Here is a 12,012-nt window from a genome sequence, read left to right on the forward strand (position 1 = left end):
GTTCCCTCAACGGACAAGCTGTCCTGAACATCTAAGTTGTCACACTGGGAGTTTTGCACCCCAGATTGTATCTGAAACAATTTGTGAAAGAAAGGGGGGGCTCTGAAATCAGCATTTATCGCACAAGGGGAGCAGCTAATATTGAACCTGGAGGGCATTTAGTCAGACCTTCAGATTTTAGCAGGCGGGGGGAGGGCAACCCAGCCTGGGGGGTGAGTCTAGCCTAGTCAGAGCTCCCAGGGCTTCCAGGACCCTCCCTCCAGCAAGCAAAGGATGAGGCAGGAGAGAGGATCACAGGTGGGGGGGGCGGGAATCTGGCTTGGCCTAACCTCAGAAGTGGGGGGGAGGCGAGGGGGTAGAAGGCATCCTGGACCATTTAATCCAACCTTCTGCCCGGTGCAGGAATCCCCTGTGGCAGCGGCAGCATCCCTGACAGATGATCATCCAAGCCCCCATTTTAACACTTCCAGCAAAGGCGATTCCCAAGACAGACTGTTCCTTGGTTACCTTTTCTGATGTACAAGCAAATTCTGCTTCCTTGCTCCTTCTTTCTTGTTTTGTCTTCTGGAACATCTCTGAAGAATTCTGCCCTGTCTTCTAGATGGCAGCCCTTCAGGTCCAGCTAGTTGGTTTCCTCCAAGCTAAGCAGACCCAGCACCTCCAATCATTCCATTTTCGTTTCCAGGATCCCCTCAGCTGTTTTCCCACACGCTTCTTTAAAAGCTGTGCCCAGAACTGGATGCCATATTCTTGGCATAATCTGTGTAACACCCAATAGACGGGAATTCCCATTTGCTTCAGCTTCTCCTTCACGTGTACAAAATCTTGAGGAAGGGGGGTGGCCACGTGACCTGAAAAAAATGTGCTTTGTGTGTCCAGACAGTAAGAAGTTGGAGAGCAGAAGAAAGAAACCTATGCAGAAAGACAATTTGGATGAGGAGGGAGGGAGGAAGAATTGCAAAATGTTTAGCATTGTGGTTGGCAGCTCAGCCCTGTAGCCAGAATCACTTGGGGCTTTCCCCTCGTGTTCTGCAAATTGTTTCTCATTTCTGTCACCCTTGGTTCTACAAGATTTTGAGCGGTTGCAAAGCACAGAGGGGGAATCTGTACTGCTTAGAATGGAAACACAGTTGAAGAAATGAAATGAATACAACTGCCTAAAAATCAAAGCCTTTTCCGCAACAAGAGCTGAGAAATGCACCATATTAGGTGGCAAACAAGCGAAGCCTGGCACGTTTTCTGCCCATCTCTGCTGTAAAGATACAGCAAGTTGGGCCAAGGGCATCCTAGCAGCAACAGAAGTCGGGCAACAAGAGACGCCAGGACGCTGCCAAGCAAAAGATCCAGTGCTCCAGCCGTTGAGTGTGACTTGAGGGCATCTTATCTTGAGCTGCCGTTGTGGGTGGGTCCCAACCAGGGTACTAGACACTTGATCTTAGCCAAAGGCCAAGAAGTGATGAGCAGACAAAGAGCTATCACTGACACACACCTGCCCTCTGCTGACTGTCCACAGCGGGAGCAGCTGCCATGTTTCAAAGCCTGCCCTGGGCTCTGCAAGGGATCAGCTTCCTCTCAACTGGCAAACTAGAAGCTGGAGAGGAGTTGCAATCATGTTAAAAGGACAAGATGGACCACATTAAGCTGTGAGTAGATTGCAGAGCTCTCCAAGCCACGGTCGAACCAAGGATTTATTACAAACACAAAACCACAGAGTTCACTAGGGAGAAATGGCGAAAATTCACTGCCAGCCTCATGAGGTAGATTCTTCTACACAGCACGAAGAATGGGAACACAGCACTCATGCCTACATGCCTAGAGCTTGGCTAGACTATCAGAAATTACCCGGGATATGTGCACAGAAATGCTTCCAGGCTGTGAAATCCAGCATCTAGCCTAACGCAGCGTATTTAGAATGAAGCCGCAGCCACTTGAGGAAAGCAGCTGTTTGGTTTTGGAAAAACAGCAGCCGGCTTTCCCACGGCAACCCTGACTCCATCTCAAAGCCGACTGCCTCTCCTCCTGAAGGCTGCAGGACCAGGATTGAGTCGCTGGAGCAGCTGGCTACCAAGAAGCCCCCTTGACACTGTAGCCTGACATTCATCTCTGCCTTCATACCGAAATGAGAGAAACTGGAGTGGCCAACCAACGGCGCAAAGCTCGGCCAGGGTCAGCCTCAGAAAGCTGCTTTCCCCATCTCTGTAAAAAGACAAAGATCCTCACCTAATCAGAACTCACTTCCCCCAGAGACCAAACCAAGGCAAGACTGGATCTGCTCGTGCCGAGGAGCCGATGAACTTGCTCCTCGGTTCAGGCAGATAAAGAAAATTTTACTACCTGCCAGGACTTTCTTCCAAATTTGTAAAAAAAACAAAACAAAAGAATCAGAATGTCAACAGTCACCAGGACTCTGCATGAATTTTCCAGGTTCTCCTGGATTGTTTTATGCGTAAGGAATGTGTGCAAAATGAGAAGCCAGTTCACTATTGCTATGAATCCCATCAGCTTTGTGTTCATAGCAGGGAGGGGGTAAGAATTGTGAAAAGGCCTTTGTGGATTCATTTGCAGATTTGCTTTAATTTGGCGGTTCACCAAAATCTGACTCTTTTGCCTCAGGTTTATCACTGGCATCCAGGTGATGCATCTAAATATTGGCAGGTACAAAAGAAAGATGGCTCCTTTCATTTCGACAGATGAATCACCGCAGAATCTTCTCCCTAGTTTCTTCCTTGCGGATGAAAACTCTGCGGGACATCTACATTTATTTCACCATTTAAAATATTAGGCAATCTTACCCACCCACCCACCACACACACACAAAAATTCTGTTTTCCAACACTGTCACCCTTCCGGCAGTTGAAATAAATAAATCACAGGATCTCCCATTGTTCACCTTGCCAGAACGCAACACCTGTCCTTCCATTGGCTACCTTCTCTGCGCTGGGATTCAAAAGATCTTTGGGAAGCATTTGGAGCTAGGAGGGCAGCTCCTCAAGGTAACATTTCCTAATCTAGATTATCTGTTCCAGGCCTGGAGGGGACTGTGCGGGGGGGGGGGTGGAAGAGAGGCTGAGTTCCTTGTCTCGAGCTGGTTGCCTGGTGCAGTGAGGGGAAAAGGGCAGGTGGGGGGGGGGTGACCTCCAATTCTCTTCAGGCTCTCTCTGCTGTATAAGGAAGCCTCACACATCAACACACACACACACACACACACACTCAGCAGGGGCTTTGCCAGCAGCAGCCAGATACCAAAGCGCTGCCTTACAAGAGGAGAGGCCAAGGCTAGTTTGGCTCCGAAGTGGAACTGCCATCCCGGAGAATTATCCTGACCACCCTGATCTTTTGCAAACATTTCCACGCCAGCTTGACTTCAATAATATTGATTTTCAATTACGCTTCCACCGAATGGAAGCCAAGTCATTGTTTTTCAAGGCACTGACCCAGGTTTGTAGCGGGACAAACTTCACAGTGCTGAATTCAACACTGCATGAAAAACAAAGGGAACCGGTTGAGTCCTTTTTTGCCGGTCCAGATGTGGGAGAAAAACCCACATCGTTTCCAAACTGCCCCCCTTCTTCGCAGAGCTGCCTTGACACCACAAAATGCAAAGCCGACATTCCTGTGCTGTGGATTTCAGAGGTTCACAGACACCATTGGCCTCCTGGTTCATTTGCCTCTGATCTTTCCATTTAAAAGCCGAATTTCCCGTGAGTTCTTAATCACTATTTTAGCCTGTGCGCCTTTTTCTTTTAATAGTGGATGTTATTAAAACAGCATTAAACAAACTAAGGTTTCCAACAGTGAAATCGTTATCAAGGAAAAAATTCAAGGAAACAACAAGAGACAGAAAACAAATCCTCCAAACAGGAAAAAAAATCCTGAAAATAATCAGCCCATTTTCAAGGAAATATTAATTGAAATTGACCACGTTCACATCAATAACAAATGAGGCATTTTATTTCCACAAACTCTTCCGCCTGCCCGGTGCATTATCCAAACAACAGGCAGGACAATCTCTTTCTCAGCCTGTCTCGTCTCTTTCTTCTTTCACCCTGAACGTTTCAAAAACACAACTGGGGCCCCTTTTCCAGCTGCTGCAGATGCCCCGCGCGCAATCCCGTCTCCTTGGGAGGTTGCAGCCGCAGGAGACGCCACAGCGGCAGATGCCTTCCCTGCAAGAGGCGACAGCCCGAGTCAGCCCTGCCAGAAAAGGGGGGGGGAGAAGGTTGAGCCTCCCCAAAAGCTCCTGGCCAGGGTCCAGACCCACTTCCCACTCCCATCTGAACCCCAATGCAGAGAAAGGTGGAGACGCTGCAGTGGGCAAACACAAGGGGACCTGCTGGTGCCGTGACACGCCTCTTGCCAAGGTTACGGTTCTGCCCAGGTCCAGGATATGGATGGAGGTGGCTTCCTTCCCTTCCCTTCTCCAACCACAAATATCTGACCCATTTTAACAAGGCAGAATTTCAGCTGAAGCTCCTTCCGTCTGTTTAATTATTTGCCTCAGCTATCAAAATATCAAATGTGGCATTTCAAGGCTTACTATAATTTTAAAAGGGCTCTTGCTATTTCCATTTGCAAGAGTTTTGCCTTCCTCTGATGGTTCCTGGTGTGGAGGGGCGCAAGGAGGCAGACGGTGTGAGACACGGCCCCTTTTGTGCTACTCCCGGAAGACGCTGAAGTTGGAGAGAAGAAGAAGAAGAAGAAGAAGAAGAAGAAGAAGAAGAAGAAGAAGAAGAAGAAGAAGAAGAAGAAGAAGAAGAGGAGGAGGAGGAGGAGGAGGAGGAGGAGGAGGAGGAGGAGGAGGAGGAGGAGGAGGAGGAGGAGGAGGTGGAGGAGGAGGAGGAGATGAGAAATTCTCTTCAGGGTCCTGACCAAGCGAGAGGCTTTGTACTCCCCTAAAGAACCAGACAGGGTGATTTCCCAGGCGCTCACAAAATGCAAGAAGCTTCCTCGGTGACACCAGCTAATAGCACTTAAGTCAATTAGGTTATTCCACTCCGCCATGTGTGGATTCTTGTCGCCATTCCCGTGACAGCAATTACATTTTCTCCACCAGACATTACAAATGGCGCTTAGAAAGGATTATGCTCAACATTACATTCTACAAAAAAAACCCTAAAAATAAAAACATCTGCGTTGATTTAGTCACAAAGAACAAGATTCCTTAGAAACAGAACTGAAAAACAAGAGAGATGCTTTGTCTTGCAGGCGAAAAGAAAAATAATAATTTAACCACCACAAAAATCCACACTTACACCTCTACGGTGTTTTCAAAGCTCCTACAGCCATTTATTAGGCAGTTCAATCAAAATCCAACCAGCTGCTTATTTTTTTTATGACCCTTTTATTTTGAAATGCCCCTGTGAAAGAAGGGAACAAATTAAGAACACAGGATAGAAGAAATTCTTCATTCCTTAGAAAAGGAAAGATGACAGAAGAGCATCAGAAAGACGGTCGTCTTTGAAACTGCTGGAGTTACTACAAATTCTCCTGTCATTCTTGAGTTTCCTTTTCATTCTGCATTTTTGGGGGAAAAACGGATTTTGAGCTCTTCTAACTAACATTTTTTTTAAAAAAAAAAAAAACAACAACCCTGGAATATCAGCTCCTTGAACCCAGCACCGCTACCAAGACAGAGCTGGGACACGACAATGCCTGAAAGAATCTTCCCTCCCATATGGGTGAAGATCTCTGGGGCGCACCTGAAAGTCTGCAGTTGCCCAGCCACACTTGCAGAAGCACCTGAAAGTGATCCACCTGAGCGGAGTGCCAAACGTCTGGACACCCAAAGGATCCATTTTTTTCTTTCATTGGCCCAAATTCCACCCCAAACTATGACCAGGTGAGATCAAGTCCCCAAAGGGAGGGGCAACTTCCATTCCTAAAAAGTACCCCCCCCCCCAGATTCCTCATTTAGCCTATATGACTCAAGCTTTACAGAGCCAATTTGGCGCCGTGCTGGTGGTGTAAAGCCTCCAGGTGAGAAACAGGGAGACCCTGAGGTCTAATCCTGCCTCAGGCCACTCTTTCTGGGTGACCTTGGGCCAGGCATTTTCTCTTAGCCCTAGGAAGGAGGCAATGGCATCCACTTCGGAAAAACCTTGCTAAGAAAACTGCAGGGGTTTGTCCAGGCAATCTCAGAAAACTGGACATGACTGAACAGAAGGGAAAAGAAAAAACCCTAAGGTCCCCCCCACACACACACAGTAAACATCCAGGCCCCCCCCTCCAAAAAAATCAATAAATGTTTTTCTCTGGGCACAACCTGGCTCAACTTTTTCAAATAAAGGCTCTTATCCACTCAGCGTGAAGGAGAATCCCTTGCCTAAAGCCCTGAGAATACAAGAAGAACTGGGCCAGCCGGAGAGCGGCTGGATGCCCTGCCAGCCCAGCCCGAAATCACGGCGGGGCCGGCCGACACGGCCTCCCCGCCCCTCCGCCAGCTCCCGGCTGGTGCCCCACGCGAAGCGCGCCGGGCCAAAGGCAGAGCAAGAGGAAGGTCACCGCTCGATCCACGCACAGGCGACGGCAAGGCCGCACCGCGCAGAGCTGGGGAATTTGGGGAGGCTGATCTGAGCCGCGGCTGAGAAACCGCCGGGATGGCGAGCCTGGCGGACCGCACGGAGTCCGGGGCGAAAGGCAGGGCGGGCTGCCGAAGACCCCTTTGCCGAGAAGGCCGCCCTCTCCCTGCCGCCCGGGGAGGAAAGGCCGGGGTCGCCACTGCCCTCGGCGGGGCGGGGGGGGGGGCAGCTGCTCTGCCAGCCGGTCAAGGCCCAGCGGCTCCCTCCACCCGGAGAAAGAGAAAGGCCGCCCCTGCAGGGTCTTCCGCCCCGAAGCCGAACGCTTTGACCCACTCCGTTGGTTTCGGGAGCGAGGGAGGCTCGCTCAGTCCCCCTCCCGCCGCCCCTCCTCTGCCCCCAGTCGGGCTGGAGGCTGTCCAGTTGCCCCGACCCCGCAGAGCCCAAAGGCGACCCGGGCGCCTCCTTGGCCGGGGGGGGGGAGCGGAGGGCTCTGCGGCTCCGGACTTTCCCGACCTCTCCGTCGCAGAGTTGGCGCCAGGCTGCCCTTCGCCCCGCTGCCCCCCAGCCCTCACAACTCGGCGAGGCGATGAACTCCGCGCCGGCGGATCCCGGAGCGGCCGCGGGGATTAGGAGAGCCGCCAGGAGCAAAGCAGGGAGGCGGCGAAGGCTGTAATGCAGCCGCCCGGCCAGTCCCGACTTTCCCGGTCACTTTCCCCCCCAGCACCTACGAAGACGTCCACTTGGCTAGTTTCTCCGTCGGAGAAGAGGGATCGCGGACCGGCGCAGCCCTTCGGGATTTGCCGGCGCCGCGGACCTCGCCCGCCCCGCCAAAGTCCGCTCCGCGCCCCAGGCCGGCTCTGCCCTCCCCGTCAAGGGCACGCGGGGAGTCCCACCGCTGGCCGGTGCGGCGCCGGCCTTCCCAGCGCACGAGGCTACCGCCGGGCCGAGCACCTGAACCCGAACCCCGCCCGTGGCAGAAACGGCCCGCCGGGCTCCCGCTGGCCGCCCCCCGCCGCGCGCTCCCGCCCCCCCCCCCCAGCCGGGCACCGCCGCTGGGCGCCCTGCCCGCCGCCCCCGCCCGCCCGGCTCACCGATGCGGATGACATGGGGCATCCCGCGGCAGGCGTGCAGCCAGAGGACTCCGAGCAGGACGGCGGCGACGGCGGGGCAGGAGCGGGCCAGCAGCGGGCACGGGGCGAGGCAGCCGGTCAGCATCCTGGGCGGGCGGGCGGCGGGCGAGGCGCGGCCGAGCGTGCCCGGCTCAGGCTCCGGCTGGACCTCCGGCGAAGACGGGGCGCCCGGCGGCTGGGCGCGGCGGCGGCGGCGAGGGCGCGTCCGACACGGGGCTGGCTGCGCCCGACGCAGCGGGGAGCATGGTACTGGCTCCGGCGCGGGAGGCGGAGAGGACGGTGCGACCGGAGCGCCGCCGCCGCCCCGCCTGCCCTGCCACGCCCGGCGCGGCTTCTCCGTCCGCGGTGCCGCAGGCTCCCGCGCTCGCGATCTCCCGGGCCGGCGAGGCTGCGCGGAGCCGCTCCCGGTCGCGCAGGGCCGCTCAGCGGGCGAGGCGGAGGAAGGCGGCCACCTGGCGGGAGAGGCTCGGCCGAAAGGTGCCGGGGCTGGAGCCGCAGAGCGAGGCACGCCTCCCGCCCGGGAAGTCCTGCCCCTTCATCCCCGAAGGCCGGGGCGCGGAGAGGAGGGCCGGCGTGGGGCGCGAAGTACTTTGCACATGCTCAACGGCCGCCGCGGTCTTTGCCGAAGTCTTCCTCGGCCCTCTCGCGGGCAGCAGATCCGGCGCGGCGGGCTGCCTTCCCGAGGAGTGTCCGGAGCGCCGCACTGGAGAAAATGCCCCAACTCCAGAAGACGGACTTCCGGGCGCAACCTGCGCACGTGATTCGAGGAGGAACCAAGGGCAGCCGGGTCTCTGAGCACGTGCAGAGCGCCTTTCCCTTCGCCCGGAGGGGCGGCTACCCGGGGAGCGAGAGCGGCCCGGGAAAGGGCGAGCGGGCAGTCCGGGACCCGGCAGGACGACTCGCCGCTCGGGGCCAGCCGGGCCGGGCCGGCGGGGCAGAAGGGCGCGGTTCCTCCCGGGGCGGCGGCGGCTGCTACCTGCGCGGGGGCAGAAGGAGGGCTGCGGGCTCGGCTCGGCGCGCCCCGTATCCTGGAAGCCGGGCGGGCGACGTGGAGGCGGGCCTCCGGTGGGCGGCGGCTGGGAAGGGAGGTCGCTGCTCCGGCTGCTCCGGCGAGGTAGCCGCGCTCCCGGGATTGGAGGAGGCGGCGGCAAGAGAAGATGGGGGGGGAAGGTCCTCTGAAGCAGAAGCGAGCCGGCCTGGGTGTCCTTGCCGCCCTTCGCTTCTTGTGCTGCTTTTAAATGTTTGGTTTGAGTCGCGGCGCCGTCCAAAGTGCTGCCGCTCGATTGTCCGCTCCAGGTGGGCGGGGGGGGGGATGGCGTGGCGGGGGGAAGCCAACCCCATCTCCCTGCTCCCAGTCTGGGACCTGCATCCCTACTCCAGACTGGTCCTCCAGGCACGGCTGGAAAGGGGGCTGGGAGCGGGGGTGAGGGGGGTACCTAGAGCAGCCTGGGCGCTGATGGGTTAAACTCTGTCCCTGGCTGGCAAAAGGTGCCAGCCAAGGAGAGGGCTGGATGACCTCGGGGCTTCACTGCCCTTCCCGGCATCACCTCCCAGGGGAAGGCCAAGCAGCAGCCAGCCTATAAATGGGTAGGGGGGAAATGCTTAGAATGTTTACTCCCCGCCTGGATGCCCACCCTGCAAAGTGTTGGAGAAGCAGGAGGGAGCCCTCAATGCAGTCCGTCTTCTGCCACCCGGGCCAGGTAACTTCTAGCATAGCTGGAGTAATTTTCTGAAAGAGCGCTAACCTGAATGCAAAAATATTTTGGGGGGAACAGGTACAACCAGGGGAGGGGAGCACCAGGTGAAAGGGACACCAAGAGAGCTTCATTGCCAAATAACGCTGCAAAATGGGTGGGTAAAGAGTCCCTTAGAAGCAGCTGGCTAATGGCCAGGAGAGATGAGTGTGCTGCAGCACTCTTCCGTAGAGTGCAACGGATGATTGACCCCGTGCGGCTGACCTGCACCGAGCACTCTCTGGCAAGGGGTTGCTGAGCTGCCCTCCGTCCCTGGACAATAGTGGTTGTGGGAAGCTGGCCCAGCGGCTGGGCTGATTAAATAGGACAACGGTTTTAGCACTTCTGTGTGTGTCCTGGGAAATTATAGTAAAAAAAGCAGCACCATGAAATTTCTGCCAGCTGAAGCAGTGGAAAACGACAGGAGCGTCAACACACACACACCAACACACACAACCCAGTAGGATGCTTCGGTCTCTCTCTAAGAGAGCGCCCAGCCCAAGCCGCCTAGCCTCAGAGAAGAGGATCCACTGAAGGGGCTTGGCTGATCCCAGTCCCTGAACTCAGTTAGGAAAATCAAGCATCAACTTCCAAAGGATGACACTGCCCCGCCCCCACATGGGCAAGGGTTGGGGATGAGACAAGACAACGTCATGAAGAAAGAGCAGGAAACTGGGGTTCCTGGGTCAGGGTCTTGCCACAGGGAACCACAGAAAGAGCCTTCTAGATCTGAATTCCCCCATAGATGTGGCCCCTCTGCCCACCCACCCTAAATTTCTTTCCTAACACTATCCTTCTATCCGGACTAACATTGTTCCTAAGAGAAGCTATGAATTGGGGGTTACTTATATTTTTCAAATTGATCCAGCAAGGGGGCTTCTTATTTTTGCCCCTGCCCTGCCTAATTTCGTTTCAGAGATGCTACAAAACCAACAGTCACGTTGGACGGTGTCCCTTAGTGGAAGCCTGCAGAAGAAGGCAAAGGAGTTGCAAGCAAAGAATCACAGCTGAGATTCTGCCTAGTGAAGACCACGCAAAGGCGAATCGAGGGGTTCCTCTAGTGCCACAAAGATGATGTTCCCCAAGGAGGAAGTCACCACAGAGGAGATCTACTCAATGGACCTCCTTAGGACAGGGGACCTATAGCGTTTCCTGCCTCCCCACTCCGATGGTGGGTTGGGTAGTTCAGGAAAAGATGGTCCTTCAAATGACCTGGCCCCAAGCCACTCAGGGCTTTACAGGTGACAACCAGCACCTTGAACTATCCTGGAAGCAAATGAGCAGCCAGTGCAGCTCCCACAGGAGAGATGACATGTGCACATGGAGGCCAGCATAAAGCCGTGGAGGCCGCCACGTTTTGAAACCAATGGAAGTTTCTAGATACTTTTCAAGGGCAGCCCCATGTAGAGCATCTTGCAGTAGTCAAGGCAGGAAGTGTCACTAAGGCATGAGTGACTGTGAGCAGAGATTCAAAATTTAAAAATGAAATAGTAGAAAGTGAGAAAAGTCTTGGAAAGCAGAATAACCTAATGCCTGCTGAAAAATATTTTTGGCCTCAAAATCTGCGTCATTCAGTCAAATCACATGTGCAAAAGCCAACTTGCCCTGTGTAAGGACTAGTTGAGAGACATAGTTATTTATTTACTCAAACTTATATCCCCCTTTCTTCCCAGCGCTCAAGGCAGCCTCCTTCTCCTCTTCCTCCTCCTCCTCCTCCTCCTCCTCCTCCTCCTCCTCCTCCTCCTCCTCCTCCAATGTTTCCCCTTTGGGTTGGGAGACAAAGGGAGGCACCAAAGGAGCTGCTGGGACTGGATGGCAGCAGCATTGTGAAATGTGACTCTTGTTTTTATTTTTAAACAGCCACCGGGTCGGGGTGGGTTGAGCACCTTTGCAGATTCCTGGGTTGGGATGGGAAGTGATTCTTCAGAAACTGCCAGAACAGACCTAGTGGGGGAGCCAGTCATTTCGAGGGGGGGTGTATTCCTTGCCAAATGTGCTCATCCTCCCCACTGAATACAAAGCAAGTAACCAACCTGCCAGACGGCCCCTCCGCCCTCCGCAACCCTTGTTAGGGAGTAGCAGCCCAGCCCTGCTGAGGGCCCAAACTCTGCGTTTGTGTTTGGTTTGCATGCTCCGGACTCGGAGGCTGCTAATGCTCCTTTCCTGCCGCTTAAGCGGGTAAATCATTTCACGTTCTCACAACTGTGAGCAAAAAGTGCAGATTTATAGAGACTCGGGCCTATTAATTTAAGGCTGGTCTCTTTCAAGTACAAAAGGAAACTGCTTACAAGACAGGACAAATGTTGAAACCTTTTTATTAATCTCAAGGGAGAAGCAGGCGGGTGGGGAACTGCTGATGGGACAAAGTATCTGAAGTCCAAATTCAAATGGAGTTTGAAGGATGACCTGCCCAGAAAGAGGCTGGAATAAGCAGTTTTTGCCCAGGGGCGGTTCGGAGTTTAACACTAATGAAGACGAAAGGAGGGCTTTTGATGATAAAGAGGAACGTGGGTAAAACCGCCCTGCATTGAATTAGCCACAGCTGCCTGCGTTTTCTTCAAATTTATATGCACCCGGTATAACACGAGCACAAACTCCGTGAGTTACGAGGCCCTGCGCGTGCATCGTGAA

General features: G+C 54.6%; 1 protein-coding gene across 1 annotated transcript in view; it reads right to left on the minus strand.

Moving 5' to 3' along the window:
• Positions 1–7,733, minus strand: part of GRIK3 (glutamate ionotropic receptor kainate type subunit 3) — a gene marked incomplete at its 5' end in the record, with an annotated part of 229,784 nt that extends 222,051 nt beyond the window's left edge. The window contains one exon of the mRNA XM_081335134.1: positions 7,610–7,733. Coding sequence (XP_081191260.1) covers positions 7,610–7,733 — 124 coding nt within the window. The remainder of the gene's footprint in view (positions 1–7,609) is intronic.
• Positions 7,734–12,012: the final 4,279 nt, after the last annotated feature.

The sequence above is a fragment of the Vipera berus genome, assembly GCF_964194415.1.
Source record: "Vipera berus genome assembly, chromosome: 9".
Classification (NCBI taxonomy): Eukaryota; Metazoa; Chordata; class Lepidosauria; order Squamata; family Viperidae; genus Vipera; species Vipera berus.